The sequence below is a fragment of the Arabidopsis lyrata genome (assembly GCF_000004255.2).
Source record: "Arabidopsis lyrata subsp. lyrata unplaced genomic scaffold ARALYscaffold_4, whole genome shotgun sequence".
In the NCBI taxonomy this organism is placed as follows: Eukaryota; Viridiplantae; Streptophyta; class Magnoliopsida; order Brassicales; family Brassicaceae; genus Arabidopsis; species Arabidopsis lyrata.
This window is the reverse complement of record NW_003302552.1, coordinates 3,469,045-3,490,126: the sequence shown is the minus strand read 5'-3', so window position 1 is coordinate 3,490,126 and position 21,082 is coordinate 3,469,045. Positions and strand designations below refer to the sequence as shown.

Genomic DNA, 21,082 nt, shown 5'->3' with positions numbered 1-21,082 from the left:
CCCGGGAATCTGAAACTGAGTTACAATCTATCTAAAGCTCGGAGAGAGACATATATTATAGATGATGAGGTCGTATACATTTTTTTAACAGAATGTGATGAAGAGGGTCGTATTCCAGTTTTGCATGTGGAGGTATTAAGTGATAATAACCAGAGGGTGGAAATCTTAGTACTGGAGCGTCGAAGTTCAGTTGGTGTGAATTATGTAGAGCTAGTTCCAAATGTGAGAGGTGATGAAGGAATAAGTGCAACTGTAAGAGATGATGTGAGTGAGGTTTTGGAGAATGATGTGAATGAAGTTTTAGGGAAAGAAGTGAATGAAGTTTTGGTGAATGAAGTGTGTCAGAATGTGACAGGTATGGAAGTTGTGGCTGTGGAAAGGTCGATGGATAACCATTTGGATGAAGATGTGGATGGTATGTGTGATTTTGATGATATTCCAGCTATTCCAAATCGTGTAAAAGGTACTCCGAAGAATATAGAATGGGAAGATGGTACGGGTATATAACTTTATCAAGAATTTTGTTCTAAGGAGGTAGTGTGGGAATTGGTAAACAAAGCTGCAAAACAAGAAGTTTATGGGGTTTTAACTGTTAAGTCTGACCCGGTGAGACTTATGTTACGATGCAAACAATATTCTGAAGGGTGTAAATGGTATTTACGAGTTGCGAGAACAAAGCAATCAGATTATTGGAGTGTTAGAGTGCATAGAAAGATCCATACATGCTCTCGGTCTGTTGAGTCTACAAGCAATAGTGTACAGAGGGGAACACCACGATTAATAGCAGCTGTTTTGCATGCTGACTTTCCAGGTAATCTACAGACCCCAAATCCAAAAAGCATCATGTCTATTGTGACAGGAAGACTTGGTGTGCATTGTTCATACTCCACTGCATTAAGAGGGAAAATGCAGCATGTTAGTGAAGTGAGAGGTGGACCGGAAAAAAGCTACAAGATGTTGTTTTCTTATCTTTACATGTTAGAGAAGGTAAATAGAGGGACTGTAACAAGTGTGGAGTTGGAAGAGAAGAAGTTAGAGTACCTATTCATAGCTTTGGGCGCTAGCATTGAAGGCTTCAGGGCAATGCGGAAAGTGATAATTGTAGATGCAACTCATCTCAAAACTGTATATGGTGGGATGTTGGTTATTGCAACAGCTCATGATCCTAATCATCACCATTACCCTCTCTTGCATTTGGTGTGATTGATGCGGAGAAGGATGTTAGTTGGATATGGTTTTTCCAGAAGCTGAAAACTGTATATCCAGAAGTTCCTGATTTGGTGTTTATTAGTGACAGGCATCAAAGCATCAAGAAGGCTGTCATGACGGTGTACCCGAATGCGCATCATGTACACTGTATATGGCATTTGTCTCAAAATCTGAGACTCCGTGCGAAGATTGATAAGGAGGGAGCTGCGGCTAAGTTCATGGATTGCGCTCATGCTTATACTGAGAGTGAGTTCAATAGAGAATATGGTATTTTTAGGAGTCGGTGGTCTAATGCTGCTGACTATCTAGATAAAACTATAGAGAGAGAGCAGTGGTCCAGGTGCCATTTCCAAGGAGACAAGTACAACATCGATACTAGCAATGCTGCGGAGTCAATGAATGCTGTGTTTAGGAAAGCGAGGATGTATGACCTCTTACCTATGATTGATGCCCTTGTTGAGAAGTTCTCTGAATGGTTTAACAAACATAGGCAAGATTCAGGTAATGCATCGAGCACATCACAAGTTGTGCCTTTTGTGGAGAACATCTTGCATGCTCGATGTCCAGTTGCTGCACGTTAAAAGTTGTTGAGCTTAACAGTTATAGACAAAAATACAACGTCATTGATCTCCATTCGGTAAGCTTTTTGGTGGATTTGAAAATGAAAACTTGTTCTTGCAAGACTTTTGATATAGACAAGTACCCGTGTGTCCATGCCATTGCCGCAGCAAGGTTCCTAGGCCGCAAGGAAGGGAGAACTGCAGATGTAAGCATATATGGACTCTGCTCCGTCTTTTATTTGATAGATACTTGGGCATTGGCATATTACAGGACGTTGTTTGTAGTGCCACATGAGTCAGAATGGATTATTCCCGAGCCAATTAAAGATTTGGAGGGTGACCCGCCGGAATACACCCCAACAAAAGGACGAAATCAAGATAAACGGTTTCCATCCGTTGGAGAAAAACGGAGAAAGAGTAACAAAGCTGTTCCAGGAATTAACTTGGAGAGATGGATGCAGCCCGAGGATCCAGAAGCAACTTGATTAATTCCCTGGTACAGCCGGTACAACTATTTTACCACTTAGGTTCAACTGGAACAACTGGACCATTTGGGTTCAACCGGAACAACTGTGTAACCATTTGGGTTCAACCGGAACAACTTAAACAACTTTGTACTTGTATTTTTATTTGTAAGACTAATATCGCTTTGTAATATATGGATTATTATTTGTAAGACTAGTTTGTAATAGAAACTATTTTATTTCTTAGCAATATTAGTAAAAATGGTTTCTGGGTTCAACCGATACAACTGGAAACAACTAAAAATATAAAAATACAAAATTACATAAATTAAACAATAATAAGTAGTTTAAAACATTTTTACACTCTGAAAAGAAAATTTAATATTTTTAATATATGATATGTAACATTATCAATAATTAATGTCAGCAAAAACCAAAATTACACAAATCACTCTTTAGTTAACAAGCAACAATTAGTTCAAGATCATCTACAAAGATGGAATAAGTATGGAAACTATGTTTTCTGACAATTTATTCTATGAAAACTTCTTAAACACCAATATAATGTGGAAATTGATGTGAACAACTAGGTAACTATGGTATTTTTTAAGGTTCAACTATAAAATTGCAAAATTTGAAATAGTTCAACTGTGAGGAAATTATGACAACTGAACATCTAAAGACAACTATGTAGAAAATCTATTTGTCGGGGGTCCCACATAAATGTGTTCACACTAGTTTTTGACTCAAACCGGGCCCACCTACTTTAATTCGAATCTGATTTATTTCAGATCCCACCTACTTTGACTAGTCTCTCTCTCTCACATCTCGATTCTTCTTTATCTCTGCTTCTTCTTTTCTCTCTTCTTCTTCTTCTCTCTTCTTCACGAGAAACCCAAAAAAATTAGGGTTTTCAGATCTATTATTTTTCTTCATTCTCTCGCCGTTATAAGGTATGACAATTCTCTTAGACTACTTCAATTTAGTAGATCTGTAATTATGGTAATTAGGGTATATGAGATTTGTAAGATTTTCAGATCTACCCAAAAAATTGTAAGATTTAATTGATTTATGTTTGATTGAATGGTCAGATCTACTTACCGAGCTTCATTTTCTAAACCGTAGATATGCCTTATAGTTACTCCCAACCCTCCACATCCGTAGAAAGTATCAACAGTGGATGCCGAAATGCGGACGCCAATTATGGTGTTCTCAAGAGGTGTTTCTGCGGTTTAATGGTCAAGCTTGAGCGGTGTATAACATGACAGCAACAAGGAGAGCGCGTATACAGATGCCCATTGCTTACGGTATGGTTTAGTTGCAATTTTGGAACAACTAAGTACAACTTGTTGGTTTTGAAATTTCTATATTCTTCCTAGGATGGAGACGAATATAAGGTTAATCGAGATCACCTAGTTCAGTGGTGGGATTGTGCGGTTACGGAGGAGCTGTCCAAGATAAACCTACGATTTGACGTTTTAACCTCTCTTGAGGTTGTGAGGGGTGGATTTCCACCTGCTTTGGAGTCGATCCGGGAAACTCTTCGTCTTATGCGTGAAGAAATTGATGCCCTTAAAGCGAGGTTAGCCACAAAAGAAGTCGAGATTGCGAGGCTTAAGGGGTTACTTTCAAGTTGGTAATATTGTATGATTACCACCTAGTCTTTGTAATATTTGAATTTGTATTTTGGATATGGATTTGTGTTTTCATGAAGTCTTATTAGTAGTTGTACCTGCAGTAATGCTAGTTGTACTTGGTTCAACCGGTACAACTCCGACTTATATGTATTTACTAAGTATTTTTAATAGTAGTTGTCCCAGGTTTATAATATAGTTGTCCCTGGATTATTAGTAGTTGTCTCTGGATCAACTGGTCCAACTAATATTTACAATTTATTTTAATAGTAGTTGTCCCAGGTTTATAATTTAGTTGTTCCTGGATTATTAGTAGTTGTCCCTGGATCAACTGGTCCAACTAAAATTTAAAATTTATTTTAATAATAGTTGTCCTTGGTTTATCACATAGTTGTCCCAGGATTACTAGTAGTTGTCCCTGTTGTCCAACTTGAGTTAATAGTTGTCCCACGTTTGTTAGTAGTTGGACCAGATGCATAATTTTTAAAAATATAATGTATGATTCATCCTAAACCTCAAATACATAAAATGCACCTAAACCACAACATAACCAAAGATAGTACAATGCTTTTTAATCCTAATAAAAGATAACCGCAAAATACTCAAAAAGATAAGTTTTGTCCTACACAAAAACAACCCATCATAAAGATCACCTATTTCTTCTGCCTCTTCTTCCCCTTCCCCTTCCCCTCTGCTGTAAACTCTTCAGCCATAAACCTAGAAGGCTTCCTTTGTCTCTTTTGCCCGGTCTGGATTGTAGGGCCACGCTGTCTCTTCTTCTTCTTGTTCTCCTTCTCTTTCCTAGCCAGCTGCTCCTGATCACTTTCATCACCTACACAACTCAAATGTTAGAACATGTATGTTTCAATAAAAACTACAAAAATATAAACTCACTCAATTCTTGAATCTGGATTGGATTAGGGTCTGTGAAACCACTGTGAAGGACCAAAGCCTTTGTCGGACTCACTATTGGTTGATTAGCAGTTGGTGTACAATAGGTCGGCACAAAATCACTTGAAGTCCCTGGATGATACTCATTGTACCGCTCTTTCTCTAGCTGGATTGCCACATAACCCTCTAATTCTTTCACTCTCCCATCCAGCATACTCACTTTGCTGTCCATCTCAGCAAACTTCTCCATGATCTTCGCAAATCCTTTGTCCACAGCTGACTGTAATGAGAGGATATCACCAAGCGTCTCCGGGACTTCACCATCCCTTTCTTTAACATCACCAAGCCTCCCAGCAACTTCAGGGACAACATCACCAAAACCCCGAGCCTGCAAGTCCATCTGGTATAGACTTTTCCACCAGATTTTCTTCTTCTTTGTGATCAGCTGCTCTCTCCAACTATGGATCAATAAATCCCATCCCTTCATCAACATATTTCTCAACAAGGCCAGACAACATCTCTTTCTCATCCATAGCAGGTTCCAAGATGCTTGAGATATCCTGTCAAATACACATAGCATCAAACTCAATACATATGCATACTAAGAGAAGTAAAGGCACCAAAAGCTAACCTTAATTTCACCAAGGGCTTGGTTTATTTCATCCAAGGTAAAGCCCTTCATGCAACTGTCAGTGAATTTAGATTTGCACATTCTTGGACAGTCATTAGCTGCGGGAACAGCTTCTCTGAATCGCCTTTCAAGCTGTGGTATGCACTCAAATGCAAAAATCTACAAATTCACAATAACACAGTTTTACTACTATAACTTAAACACTAACTCATTACAATATTAACAAGTTTTTACCTCAAGAGGAGTGATGAATCCAAAAAAGATGCTCTGTGCTTTTTGATTTCACCTCACCTTTCATGTTTTTCATCATTCTCCGGATCCCTGTCATACATTGCTCAAAAGAATACCTTCCCCACGGGAATATCTCACAAGCATGAACATCATCAACAATCCTTAACAGGAATTGCTCTATGTTCCCATCACCCTTAGAATCAGCCTTCACAACCGCACATAAAAACAACAAAATAATCAGCTTCTTCCTATCCAAACACTTCTCACTCTTAATAGCTGCCAACTTCTTTTCTACATCTTTGATTTTGATTATGTCTGTCCTCCCAAATATCCTTTTGACAAACCTCAAACTACCCTTCTTCTCATAATTCTTTGGGTACTCATGGCAGTCCAACCCGGTCAACAAAGCATGCTCTTTCAAGGAGTACCTTATAGGCACTCCATTCACAACAAACCAACACTCATTCTCCATATCCGTGCGAGCAGTGCGAAGCATAAGCATCCACATGCCTTGAATCATGTGATTTGGTTCCTTAGGCATGTGGAATATATGCTTAAACTGAGCATGATTCCTAAACCAACTAACTTCCTCATCAAATGCCTCTATCATGGCCACTGTTTGGCCAACTTTACACCTACTTCCTACCTTACATACCTTATTGTACTCAGTTGGACTAAAGTACATGCTCTTTGGCGGCAGTGGTTGGGATTCTTCATCATCATCATCCTCATCTGTATCAGCTGCAACATCATTAACCCTCTCCTCTTCCTCAGCTATGCCCTGCATATTCAAACACATACAACTGAGTAAAACTAAGTCTGTTGCTTACCTTAAACACCATATACAACATATACAAACTTTTACTTACCTTAACACCAGCAACCTCTTCGTCCTTTTTATCGCCACTGCTTTCTCTACCCTCAGCATCACTAACTCTCTCTTCTTCCTCATCATCACAACCCTGACCATCAATTGACAACTCACGAACTTCTTCTTCTTTATCAGACTCACGGACTTCTTCTTCCTTTGACTCACTAACTTCTTCTTCTTTATCAGACTCACGGACTTCTTCTTCCTTTGACTCACTAACTTCTTTATCATGCTCACAGACTTCTTCTTCCTTTGACTCACTGGCTTCTTCTTTCTCTTCTTTATCAAATAATTACGGAACCGAAGGAACTTCTAATTCGGCATCCATTGGAGCTTCTGTTGGAGAAACAGCATCCGTCGGAGCTTCTCTTGGAACTGCGGCATCCGCCGAAGCTTCTATTGGATCCGGATTTGAAGCCCCTTCTCGACACCCTTCTGTTGATTCATATACCCTATCTCCACCTTTCATTCTCACGCGAGCCATATAAGGAGGAGACGAAGACACGCTGAACGGAGGCGGAGGAGACAAAAAGACAAACGAACGCGGAGGAGACGGAGGAGACGAATGACGGAGTAGACGCAGACGACGGCCGAACTTCCGAGGCAATACGAAGACGGCGGAGACGACGAGACGCCGGAGAAGCAAGAAAATTCCGATGAGAATGGCGTCGGACTCTTCGTTTTCTCGAGAGTTCGATTTTGTTTTTACGATTTCTGAATTTTTTCACAGAGACTTAGACAATTTTTAGAGAATTAGGGTAAATAAGATATGGGCCGGGTTGTTTTCTCGTGGACTTGGATCAAATATTAGGTTGGGTCGTAATTAAGAGAATTTCGTTTGGTTGTTTGGTCATTTACTCAGTTTTAAGAATTAAAAGAAATTCAATAACAAAAATAAAACATAACGGTGGCATGAGTGGTTAACATTTCTCGTTTTGTGGCACAAGAGGTGAACTCTCTTAAAAATTAAAACGGTAAAAATTGTTAATTTTTAAAAAAGTTTTGAAAGTGTTAGCCAATCACCCCCTAAATATTCCATAGAAAACTGAACTGAAACAAACGGAACTAAATCGAACAAAAACAAAAATAGAGTATAACTAAAAATTTACCAAAACCAAATCAAATTGAACCTAACCGGATGCAAACCAAACCCAAAAGCCCACAAATAAAAATAATGGAAAAAAAGATTTTAAAAGATAAAAAGAAAAATTATAAATATTGAAACCCGGTTAAGTTTCCGGGTCGGCCCAGAACCCAAGAAGTTTTCTTTCTTTTCTTCTTCCTCTCTCGTCTTCTCCTCCTCCGCGGGAGACTCTAGAATCATCTTCCCATGGCGAGCGAAGAAAACAAAGCCCTGGAAGATCTTCTTGACATTCAGCTACAGGAACAAAAAGAATCTCTTTCCGCCATTGACGAAGCCCTAATCTCTGACCCTTCTAATCCCGAACTCCTCTCGGTAAATTTTCTTCTCTGAAATCAGATCCCCAAATTTCCTGAAGAACTACGATTCAACAATATTTGTGATTGCTCTGTATCTTTTGTGTTGATAATCTTATTCTTAAAGTAGCTAGAGGTGAAAATCTTGATGTTCATTATCAGCAATTTGTGTTCTTAATCTCATGTTGTGGTGGTTTTGTGTATTTTAAGGTCCATGAAGAACTTATTTTTGCAATCAAAGAGGTGGAGGAAGGGCTTTTGCACTTAAAACGAGCTCGGTTATTGCAAGAAGCTGATATAGTGTTGAATGGTCTAAATCATGATGCTGGAGTTAAAGATTTGGATGAATTGGAGCCAGAGAAAAAGGATTTGGATGGATCGAAATGTAGGTTTCGACATACCGATGGTCGTTGGTATAATGGTCGTATTATCGGATTTGAAGGTTCTGATTCTGCAAAGATCTCTTTCCTTACACCCACATCCGAGAGTATGATGGTGAGTTCTTTGTAGTCTTTAGTTCCATAGTCATTAGCTAGGGTGGCTAGAGTTTATTGAAAGCCTCAGTTTTGCTTGTCTATGTAGCTGGATTAGGTTTTGCTATAGGCATAATGGCTGTGAAAGAGTAACTGTGAGACGGTTACTGCTGGCATTTCTTTGCAATTGCTGTTTTGTGTCTTTGATACTAACGCTGCACCGCACTTGTGCAGATTTGCAAGTTTTTCACGCAGCAGAGGTGTCGGTATGGCAGTTCCTGTCGTTCATCACATGGTATGTGATCATCATATTTATCATTATCGTTTGTGTATTATATATTCATATCTTCGCCACATTAGAACTTTAGAAGTTGGAAATGAAGCCGGTTTGTCATTCTGGTTGTTAACTGCAAGACATTGATGCAGGACTAGATGTGCCGATATCTTCTCTGAAGAACTATGAACAGACTAAGTGGAAGCAATCGATGGTAGGCTCCAAAATTTGGGCAGTTTCTGGCAGTAAATATGATATATGGAGAAAGGCTGAACTTGAATCATGGGATGATGAGTTACAAGTAGGCGGAGTTGTTTTCAGAGATGATAGAAGCTCCGCGAAGCTAGGATCTGATGCTTTGGCATTATCCGAGTTCGCTCAGATGACTGATGATGATGGGGAAGAGGAGGACGAGGAGGATGAAGAACTGAGTGCTTCAGATACTGAAGATTCTGTTTCAAGTGATTATGATGAAGAGTCTCCACAAGGCATAGGTTTTCTAGAAAGCACAAATCTACCAAGAGGCGTCCAAACTGACACCGCCTTATTTGCTAAGTGGGAGAATCACACTAGAGGAATAGCTTCGAAGATGATGGCAAGTATGGGTTACCGTGAAGGGATGGGTCTTGGTGTCTCTGGCCAAGGGATATTAAATCCCATCTTATTAAAAGTACTTCCTGCAAAGCGGTCACTGGATTATGCTCTTGAGCACATTAGGAATGGGGAATGTAAAAGCGAGAAACAAAAGAAGAAAAAGAGCAGAGGTGGCAAAAGGAAGCGTGAGAAGAAGTTTGCAGAAGCAGCTAAAGCAGCGAAACAGGAAGAGGAATCGAAGCCAGATTTGTTTAGCTTAATCAACGAACAAATTTTTCCTACTCACCATGAGAAAGTTAACAGCATAGAGTCTGTAAAAAAGAGGGAAAACAAAGGTCCAGTAGACAGGAAAGATCTGGTTGCATACCAAGACGAAGTCAAAGACTTGAAGTTAGAAATGATGAAACTAGAACAGATGGTGAACAGAAACAAGAAAGATCAAGTTGTTTCAGAGGCTGCGACGAGAAGATTGAAAGAAGTCCGAAAGGCATTGGCAAATACATTAGCATCCCAAGAAGCTGCCTCAAATGCTGTAGTAAGCAAAGAGAAAGAGAAGAAATGGCTCAAGTTTTAGAACATAGAACCTTATTTCAGTTTAACAGAAATTCCATGGTTAAACTGTAAGATTGATGGCAAACACTGGAACCTTCTGAATTATATAATTGCGTTTACAAGCAAAAAAATATTTCATGAAATACATATTGTTGGATGAAGAGGAGACATGCCAATATACATTTTCATAGTCTTCTGTGTGTTCTAATGAAGTTATTGGTGTTTAGATTTATAGCTCTTAAGCAGGCATAAGCTGCGGCCGAGCACAATGCTGCCGAACCTAACAGGACAGCCTTCCACTGTCTACTAACCACCAGAATGGCCAAAGTTGTCAAAGCCACTGCCGTGGCAGAGAGGATATTTTTCCAGAGCTCAAAAGATTTGATCACATTGCTGCAGCTTCTACAATGAATAATATGTCTGAAGTACCGGTTAGCCAAATTGGGAGCGTGCATAGTCCCAATTCCGCCTTTTGCAGGGTAAGAAGCCGAGAGAGCTGCAATGAGCCCTGCAGGGGCATGTTCCACTACAGGAGGGACCTTGGGGAGAGATATGGTCCTATGCCCGAAATGGTAAGGCATCCCGTGACCAACTTTGTCCATCCACTTTCTATACTCAGCGACCCATGTGTCCGATGACTTTAGATTTAAATACAAGTCCTTAGTTGGTACTTTCTCCTTCATCAGAACCTCGTTTTGAGACGATAGAAACCCCATGTCTTGTTCAAAAACCTTGCAGGCATTCTGATGCCAGAACCATTGAGGTAACACCGAAACCAAAGGCGATCTTTTTGTGACCCCAAACCTAACAATAAGCATAGACTTCCCTTGCCCTGTAGGTCTACAAAGAAACAGCCCTGAAAAATAGTTCTTCACTCCATCCTTCCCCTCAAACTCTCGATTATTCTGCAGAACACAAGGAGCATCAAACCGAAGTAAATTACTCCCTTTCCCTCCGTCTTTCTCTCGACCCCAAGTCCCTGCGAAACCCCGATTACTTCTCTCTGTAACCTCAAAAACCAGAGGCTGAGCATCTTCTCTTTTAGCAGTGAAGTCAGTTCTATCATGAGAAATAGGAACATGAGCAGGATCCATCAGATTCTCAAGAAGAATGGAATGATCATAAGGAAGCTCATGAGTAGTCGAAATGTCGAAAAAACCAGGTCTAGCAAAATTCTCAAACCAAGGAAGCTTTTCAGGGTTTGGAGGTGTCTTTGTTGACATCCACACCCATACAACTCCTTGTGAATCCTTCACCTCATAGGTCTTCACACAAGCCGCCTTTGGAATCTTAGCACTCGCAGGAAGCTGTTAAAAAGAAAACCCAAAACCAGTAAGTTCAAGAGTGAAGACAAAATCTCTAAATAGCAAAATCAGTAAAACAAAGAACCTGAGGAATCTTGACACATTTACCCTCTCCTTCAAATTGCCAACCATGATACAAACATTCCAATCTTCCATCAATCAATTGTCCTTCAGACAACTTAGCCAAACTAAAAAAAAAAAAAAAAGACAAAACTCAATTTCAGATTCCTAAACAAAAAAAAAAAAACTAGTGGTTGCGGTTTTGCTAGATGATGATATCTTACCGATGAGGACACCGATCTTCGTAACAGCGAAGTGTTCCTTCACCATCTTTATACAATACTATTTGACGATCGTAGACGGTGAGACCAAGCGGCGCATCGTCAGGGATGTTTTTAGTGAGGTACAATGGGTACCATTCCTCTGTCCAATCATAATCCGCTACCTCAACACGTTTCTCTTCTTCAAGGTTTAAAAGAACCTCTCCTCCTCCTTCTATTTGATCAGCTACGGCGGTTCCAGCGACGGCGGAACGGCGGAGGAGACGTAGACGCGGTTTTGTGGGTACAGTGCATGTTGTTGGTCTCTGGTTGTGGATTATTGGTGGTGTTAGTTTAGTGAAGAGAATCGGAGAAGTGGGTGTGAGTTGAAGAGAAGAGCTTAGAAATGGAACCGCCATGGAGGAGTCTTTTATTACAGGAATCGATGACAATGTTTAAATGTTTGCTTCTTCTTCTACTAAAATAGATCACAAGGTTGCTTGTTCAACCATTGGACCTTGCTCCACCACATACATGGATAGTAGAAACTTTTGACTAAACGATGTCGTTTTACGTTATTTAATTCTAAAAGTCATTTTAACTTCTCTTTATTTTTTAGAGTTTATTAGGCCATCTGCATTGGCAGATCATGGGCCATGTGCTTAGGAATATAAAAATTGAGAAAAATGAATAGTGGGCTTGGATCAGAGGGAAGTGATCTCGCCCGAGATCTGTTTTAAGCCTTGTTCCTGGTCTACGTGTCAGCCCGTGATTGGATCCGCTTTTTTGCAAAGGAGAAAACATTTTCATTTCTCCAAAAATCAAAATCGCGACTAGGTTTCCTTCTTCCTCTCCAAAGCGGCGATAGCTCATCATCTTCTCCGATTAAGGTGTGTTTTCCGGCCATTAAAACACCAAAATCGAGATCTCTTCCATGTAGAAATCGATCTGTACATAGTTTTGTGAATTTCATCCGTTAAAAATGTCTTCTTTGTCGATTCATAGGTCCGGCGATTTGAAGTCGAAGTCGAATTCCTTTCCTTACGCCTTTGTATCCTCGTCTCCTTTGTCTCCCAAATCTCATCTCCGGCGAAATAGACAAGGTAGTCCCCTCGTGTCCTCTCTCAGTTATGTTTCATCGATTTTGGGTCTTGAAATTTGTGAATTAGGTTTGGGTTTAGTATAAATGTTATAGGGTTTCATCTAATCTGACAATTAAAGGTTTGGATTGGTCTCGGATGTTTGATTGGTTTATGTCTTGCAATTTGTGATTGTCTTGCAATTTGTGATTGTCTTGCAATTTGGATAAGATGGTCTTGCAATTTGGATAATGATCCCTGTTTCCACTTGAGTTGTGATGGTCTTGCAATTTTAAAACTGATTTATATGAAACCTAACCCTTAATGCTTTAACAAAACTGAATTGCTAGATGATATGAATTCTTAGGATATTCTAGTTGAGTTCAATGCGTTAACACAACCAAACTTTTTTGGTTTACTTATAAAAAACACTCAATGACCTTCATTTACTTCTGAAGTGACTGAAGTAGGTAATGGTTATTTAGAATTAAAAGTCTTTAACAACACTACACTTTAATGAACTTCTTAACTTCTCTATATTACATCCAAGCCAATACTAAATCTCTCATACCTTCTACTTCTCTGATCCAATAATCTCTCTCCAAGCCAATAGTCTCTCTTCTAGCCAATAATCTCTCTTCCTCTGAATGCTATGGAACCAAATAATACTCCAAATAATAGTCAGTCTCAATCCTACTTCAGCCTTCTTAACTTCCCATATGATGGCTTTGATCGCAATGCAAACATTGGTTCCTCCCAAATCCCTCCTTTTAGTTCACAAACTAGTTCACAGCCAAGTCAACCTCCTAGTCAACCAGAAGAGACAGCAGAACAACGTAGGGAGAGAAGGATATGGTCCACACAAGATGACTTAGTCTTAATAAGCGGCTGGTTAAACACCTCTAAAGATCCAATAGTTGGGAATGATCAAAAGGGAGGGTCCTTTTGGAAGCGGATAGGAGATTATTACGCATCAAGTACTCATGTACTTGGTGGTGCTGAGCCAAGACGCCATGATCTTTGTAGACAAAGATGGCAAAAAATCAGTAGAGCAGTGAGCAGGTTCTGTGGAACTTATGCAGAGGCATATGATGAGAAAGCTAGTGGCATGAATGAAGAGGATATTCTGCAGAATGCTCACCAAATCTACACTAATATTTACAAGAAGAAGTTTGCTTTGGAGTATGCTTGGAATGTTCTTCGCTATGAACAAAAATGGCTAAACCTGGAGACTATGAACCCCACTCCTAATAAGTCAACCAGTTCTAACAAACGCAAAGCCAATGATGCTGCACCATCTTCAGGCTCTGTAGTAGGTGAGCACGAGAGTAGGCCTCCTGGCATAAAGGCAATGAAAAAATTAAGGAAGACCAAAGGTAAAGAGAAGGCCTCATCATCTGCTTCACCATCTGCTGCATCTGCTTCACCATCTGCTGCATCTGCTTCACCATCTGCTGAGTTTAGTAAAATGTTTGAGCTAAAACAGAAGGATTTGGAGGGAATGAAAGAACTCCAAAAGCTGTCCATTCTTGACAGTCTAATTGCCAAGAAAGAAAATCTGGATGAAGAAGACAAAGTTGTAAAGAAGAAGCTAGTTGCTGAACTTTTTTTAACTTAGAATAAACACTAGATGATAAGTCTGTTGGTCTTATGTTTGTTTTAACTATGTTTGTCTTTTGTTTTTAATGTGTTTATGAATCAGATATGTAACATTGTTCAACTTGTTCTCTTATGTTTTTAATGAATCGGCTATGTTTGTTTCCTAAATCCTGATTGCTTTGGTTTTGTATTCTGATTGCATTCTTATATATCTCATGTTTAATGAGCTTTGGCAAGCTGATTATCTGATTGCATTCTTCATTTTGATTGCTTTCTGTTTTTTGGTTTCAGGTTGAATAAGACATGGGACTTGATGATATCTATGACTATGGGATAAACAGCCCATTAGACTACAGTTCTGAAGAGGAGGAAGATAGCAGTTACTATCATCTACAACCTCAGATTGTGAAGAGGAGTCTGTGGAGCTGTGATGCTGAACCAACAAAACCTGATTATGAGACAGAACTGATGAAGTTCAAGGACGACCAAAACCATTCAGATCAGAGGTTGGTGAAACTGGAGAGGCTTGTTACTGAGTTAGGTGAGAAGAAACCATTGTTCAACTTGGCCCCTGAATTGGTAGTTGTTGTTTGCTTCAGTATGAGTGTTTTGGTAGTGGCACTCATCATGTTTATTAAGTAAATTAGAGTAGTCGGCAAGTTCAGCATATAATGTATGATTGTAGGCACAGTTTTAAAGCCAGACTCACGTGCATTTGTTTTGTATGTTTTGGAAAACAAAATTTGACAAGAGTCACAAGCTTTTGTTTGTATGAAAGACCAAAGTTCACATGTGTTTGTCTTGATGTATCAACTTGACGTTATGGATGTATCAAATGCCTTTTCCCACACAAACTTGCAACTCTCTATAAATATTTAAAACGAGCAGAAGATTGTATTTCATCAAACATACACTTCTTTCATAAAACAAACCAAGAAAACATTTCCTTCTCTCCCAACGAACATACAATTTTCTTCTCTTTCTATCTACAAATTCCAAGTTTATTTTCTCTATCTACAAATTCCAAGTTTAATCTCTCCCAAGTTTTTATGGCTTCTTCTTCCAATAATTTTCACTACCATTATGATCCGAATAATGATAGTTTTAACCAATTTTTTCAAGCTCAATTTCATAATCAATTTCAAGCTGCTGAAGAGGAAATTCCGGTGGAAGAGGAAATTCCGGCCGAGAGGAAGAAACGTACATATATCGATAGAAAACGGGAAGAAGGGCATGAACGTTTGTGGAACGATTATTTTAGTGATAATTTGGGAGTATAATTTGGCTTATTATCTGACGGATGGCATTTACCCCGAATGGGCGATATTTGTTAAATCCATCCCAAAACCACAACACCCGGAACATAGTTTGTTTGCTGAACGTCAAGAAGGTGCACGAAAAGATGTTGAGCGTGCATTTGGAGTCCTGCAATCTAGATTCGCCATGATTAAAAATCCATCTCTTTTATGGTCGAAAGGTAAAATAGCATATATTATAAGAGCTTGTCTCATACTCCATAATATGATTGTCGAAGATGAGCGAGATTCATACACTCTCTATGACGAAAATGAATTCCGACAAGACGATGAAACCGAAATACCTCGGGATCTTACGTTTTCAGTAAATATGGCTACAAATCTTGAAGGTTTAGGTGATGGGCATACAAGAATTCGTGATAGACAAGCACATCACCAATTAAAAAAGGATTTGATTCAACATATTTGGAATAAATTTGGATAATAAACTATGTATTAATTAGATAAACTGTTTTTGTGCTTTTATTAAGTAATATGTTTGTTTGTTTATTGTTATTTATATTTTTAATGTTTTTTTCATAAATATTTAGTATTGTATTTTCACTTTTATTTTCAGTTTTTAAAGTTTGCAATTAATATGTTATTTTTAAATGTTTTAATAATTGTAATATGTTTTAAAATTTGTAGATTATTATTATATTATTAAATCTTAAGATCTTACACATGTTCTCTCACTAATCAACTTCTAAATAAAAGATCTAAACACATGATCTTACATTATTTTAACATTATATTTTCTCTAAGAACACCCTCACATGATCCCCCATTGATGATGCCCTTAGCGTCAGTGCCATGAACAGTGACAAAACTTATACAAAGTGCCATGTTCGTTATAATCTTTTCTCCTATGCCATAAGGTCCACATAAGAAGACTATAATACCCTGGCCGAAGATTGCTCATATTTATCCTTTAAAGTCAAACAATATGTCTTTGTTCTCTATCACGTCATATCATTATAACAGTTCCCGGCGATTGTAATCCTCTCGATCGTCTCCGGCAATATCGAAGTTGCAAGATCCAGTCTTCTCCATTATTCATCAAGATCCAGATCTTGTTCCTACTTATTTATCCTCCGATTTAGTCATTTGATTTTCTAAAAATCATTGTTTATCTCTTTCGATTCTCGTTGTCCCCAGTTTTTGTTTTTCTTTCTTCTGAAATTATTATCGAAAGATGCGTTTAAGTCCATGTCTATGACTAAATCTTGTTTTAAAATTATTTTTACTTTACTAGTTTTGGGGAAAAACTTGTCTCTAAGTGTAATAAAATTTGTCCCTGAATGTAACAAAAATTGTCCCCGAGTACAATTAATGCAGCTGTCCTTTTTTCTGACAAATCAGTCCATCGCCATCAAGGGCAAACTCGTCAACAAATTATCACATGGCAAAAAAAGTGGTAGAAACAGAAAACTTTTTCCAATTGTGGTAGATTTCGAAGGGAATCGTCAAAAAGTGATACATCTCGCAAGATTCCCTATTTTTTTTATTCTTTTTACATTAGTCTTATAAGTTTTAACATTGTTTCGTTTTTTTTTCTTTAATACAGAAACTAAAAACTAAAAGTTTTAAAAATAACTTTTTTTTCCGGAAAATGTCGTGCTGATGTCGTGCTGATTAGTGCCCTACCTTTGGGTGCGCCAACTAAGGAGGATTCCCTTGGTTGGCATTTCACAAAATCCGGAAAATATACAGTTAAATTTGGTTATCATACGGCGCGGCTAGAGGATTTAGAAGCCAATTTATCGTTTATTGGCCCAAATTTTAAATCTCTAAAAGCACATACTTGGAAGATGCAGTGTCCGCCTAAGTTACGTCATTTTATGTGGCAAATTCTATCGGGTTGTGTACCGTTTACAGAAAATCTGCGGAAAGAGGTATAAATTGTGATACAGGATGTGGCAGATGTGGTGCGATAGAGGAATCAATTAATCATACACGTTTGAGTGTCATCCAGCGAGACAAATTTGGGCATTATCTCATATTCCTACGGCCCCAGAAATCTTCCCAACGACTTCAATTTATGCGAATTTGGATCACCTTTTTTGGAGAATTCCTTCAGAGGTGGATTCATCTTCATTTCCATGGATAATTTGGTATATTTGGGAAGTTCGAAACGAAAAGATCTTTGAAAATGTGGATAAAGACCCACTGGAGGTTTTATGTTTAGCGGAAAAAGAGGCGCAATCTTGGCAACTAGCCCAATTCGAGCTTATTAATGAAAATCGTGGTCCTTCAAACTGCGAAACACGAGTTCGAGAGAGAGATATTTCACATGATACTATATATTCCGGATATCGTTGTTTCGTGGATGGATCATGGAAAGAGACTGATAAATTTTCAGGAACGGGGTGGTTCTGCACATCATCACATGGAGAGGCGCCAACTATGGGAGCAGCCAATATCCGAAGAAGTCTCTCAGCTTTACATACCGAAGTGGAAGCTCTTCTCTGGGCGATGAAGTGTATGATTGGAGCCGACAACCAAGATGTAGCTTTTTATACAGACTGTTCAGATCTGGTGAAGATGGTGTCTTCCCCAACCGAATGGCCGGCTTTTTCAGCATATTTGGAATAAATCAAGAGCGACAAGGAGAAATTTTCAAGCTTCTCTTTATCTTTAATTTTTCGTAATGCAAATGTAAAAGCGGATAATTTGGCACGAAATGTTCGTACCGAACCGCATCATATCACTTATGTAAACAACAGTCCCCAGGGTTCTTTTGAATTTTAATTAAAAGCTGTTGATAAAAAAAAAAAAACTTTTTTTTTCCTTTTTTTTTTTACCAGGATCTCAGACCAAAACCTAGACTAAACAGCACTCGGGACCCATAAGGTTCAGGTTGTTTTTACCACTTTAGTGATAAAATTAGGATGTGGGAAATAATGAGTTTGTCGTGATATTTTCTTCATCCCCTATTCGATTTATTGTTCTTTTTTTTTTCCAGCATTCGATTTATTGATATGTTATATATAATACATCATTTGATAAACCACTAAATCAACATAAGCTTTACAATTGAAAGATTTTTAGATCAAGATCTGAACTTGGGATTTCTTCTCTCAAAGCAAATTCGAAAACTTGTCTTTGATAAAATAGATGCAGAGATTTTTACTTTATGTTAAAGTGGCCATTTAAGTTTAGGCTAACTAAAGAATAGTCCTAATACATGTCTGACTCCAAAATTATTCTTACTAGGATCATTTTGATAGTATAGATGATCATTTTGTGTTTGGTAGTAGATAAAGTGTCATCAAAAAAGAACATTTCATAAATTGATGAAATCTTTGATTTAATGGTAAATTGTTGACAGCAAAGCAAAAAAAAACAAGATTTTGTACTTCAATTACCATATCTTTTATTCTTAAAGTAAACATATTGAAGATTTATTTACCCGCATGCATAGATATACATTAGACAATTAGAGATGAAATTATTATTGATTTGGTTTAAAATTTGCTATGAAAGAAATTTAGAAAAAAAACGATTTACTCAAATATAATTTGATATGTAATAAGCTTTATAAAACAAAAAACAATAAGCTATGAAGTTTTCTATTCAATATTGCTTTATTTTTCTCTTCTTTCGGAAGAAGTTTGTTTCCGGTGATCCTTATCACCGTCGTCATCTCCGGTTGTCAACCGATGAAGTTTCTCCTAATCTATGGTTTGGAGAAGTCATTTGGGTATTTGATCCGGGAATTAATAGACAAATCCTCCTGATTGAAGGAAGTGGCATTCACGATAACATCCTCTGGTCATGGATACTGTCCGATGATGGTGATGTCCATATTATCCCTCAATTGGATTACTCAGGTTTTATGGAAGAGCAAATCATGGTCACTAACCGACAACGATGGATAAGGCGTTATAAAAGACATGATTCAGAACCATTTCAAGCAATATATCAGTGTGTTCGTTTATTCAAAGTGATGCGGAAAGCATTTGGGAATTTCATCTACAAGATGTTAGCCTTTTACGAGTATATGAAGAGGGGACTTAACAGATGTCATCTGTTGCCTATAAGGCTTTCGTTTGGAAAGCAGGGTTACTTCCACTTCTTCATCGAAATTGTGTTCAATTTCCTTTATTTTATTCAATGGTTGTATTTTAATGGTTCATGTATCATGTATGACGTAACATTTTTATGATATAATATAATTGATTTGCCGTTAAAAAAAAAAAAAAAAAACAATAAGTTACCTTCATCTTATTTTAGAAACACTGATTAAATTTGTCTACCTCGTTGATAATATAATGGCTATGTGTATTATTTGTTATAAAAACATGGCATTAATTAAGTTTTTTTGTAAAGGAAAAAACATAAAACTATGTTAAAAACTGATTTATTCTTTATTCATTGATAAAAGAATAAGGAAGGCTATTATGCCTAAGAACAGAAACTGATAACGTAATTGGCATATTATTACAAGTAAATCTACTCGAAGCATAATTGTATACATAGCTATTCGCAGTGGGACAAGCTCCTTTGAATATCTTCGAGTATTTCTTCGGCGGACAAGTCTCCGGTCTATTGAAAGCGCCGGTGCAACAATACTCCGGTTTGTTAAAAGCCTTATTAGAGATTATATCTCTCCTGTTTAGTGTTGAATATAGTGCGGTTATCTTTGGTTATCTATCATGTTTATAGTAGGTTATCTCTCTTAGTATTTAAGCTTTCTCTGTATCATATTTTACATTTAATGAGGGTTTCACGATTGTTGATATGGTATCAGAGCAATTTTTTTCTTCTTCAAGCTTTGCTTCGTCAAACTTCATTCTTCTTCCGCAAGCTCAAATCATCTTTCATTCTTTGTTCATACCTCTTGCATCTATCATCATCTTTTTCTCCGATTCATTCTCGACATTTTCATCGGAGATTTTCTACTTTCTTCTTCGTTTTCTTGCTTTTCCGATCGTGTTACATTCCGATCGCGTTGATCGTGTTCGATTTCGTGTTTCTTCACCGGCGAAATCTTGTTTCGATTCCGGTTGTTATTTTATTTTCTTTCATCTATCTTTGTTTCCGATCAAAGCTGATCGTGTTCATCTTCATTCTGATAATCATTGGTCTTGTTATCATCGATCTTGATCATCAATCATCGATCTTATCTGTTTTTTCTTCCGATCATTTCATCACAATCGATCGTGATTCTGTTATATCGTATTCATTGTTCTTCGTTTTCATTCCGATCAAGTTGATCGCGTTTATCATAGTCGCAATCGACTATTTCTTCTGGTTCAGAGTTGATCGCGTTAGTATTAGATATCACTAGATTGGTTTAGTTGGTTTAGTAATTTATGTATAGCTTGGTTATCAACTTTGGTTAAGAGTCTTAGTATTTAAGGTTTTCTTTGTACATCTTTTACGATTGAATGAAGTAAAATCATAATTGAAAAGTAAAGTTTGTTAGATCTGAAATGGTATCAGAGCAAATTCCCCAACCTTCATTCACTTCTTCCGCTTAATTCGATTCTCTGATTTCATTGTTGTTCTTTTTCAATTCGTCACTCGATTTTCTTTGAGATTTTGGTCCTCCGTTTGATTTCTTATCGCTTGATCGGTTTATATCTCCGACTAATTGATTTTTCCGATCAATCCATCGTCTTCTCCGATCTGTTTCTTCGTTTTTTTTTGTTCTTCGATCTGTTTCTTCACCGGCGAAATCTTAATCTTGTTTCGATTCCGGTTGTTATTTTTTTTTTT

The 21,082-nt window shown here is 37.8% G+C and overlaps 2 protein-coding genes and 1 long non-coding RNA gene across 3 annotated transcripts; 2 read left to right on the top strand and 1 right to left on the bottom strand.

Annotated features, from left to right (window-relative positions):
- Positions 1–3,503: 3,503 nt before the first annotated feature.
- LOC110228945 lies at positions 3,504–4,061 on the top strand. Its single transcript, XR_002332451.1, has 2 exons — positions 3,504–3,540; positions 3,613–4,061. It is a non-coding gene; the product is annotated as an uncharacterized LOC110228945 (long non-coding RNA).
- Positions 4,062–7,735: 3,674 nt separating this feature from the next.
- LOC9314871 (zinc finger CCCH domain-containing protein 22) lies at positions 7,736–9,982 on the top strand. The gene is made up of 4 exons (XM_002880588.2): positions 7,736–7,947; positions 8,139–8,423; positions 8,636–8,696; positions 8,828–9,982. The coding sequence occupies exons 1-4, from the start codon at positions 7,822–7,824 to the stop codon at positions 9,841–9,843; spliced, it is 1,488 nt and encodes a 495-aa protein (XP_002880634.1). The 5' UTR covers positions 7,736–7,821; the 3' UTR covers positions 9,844–9,982.
- LOC9316701 (protein TIC 55, chloroplastic) lies at positions 9,896–11,903 on the bottom strand. Its single transcript, XM_002878757.2, has 3 exons — positions 11,410–11,903; positions 11,211–11,313; positions 9,896–11,128 (listed from the first exon to the last, which is right to left on the bottom strand). The coding sequence occupies exons 1-3, from the start codon at positions 11,802–11,804 to the stop codon at positions 10,007–10,009; spliced, it is 1,620 nt and encodes a 539-aa protein (XP_002878803.1). The 5' UTR covers positions 11,805–11,903; the 3' UTR covers positions 9,896–10,006.
- Between the last annotated feature and the right edge of the window lie 9,179 nt (positions 11,904–21,082).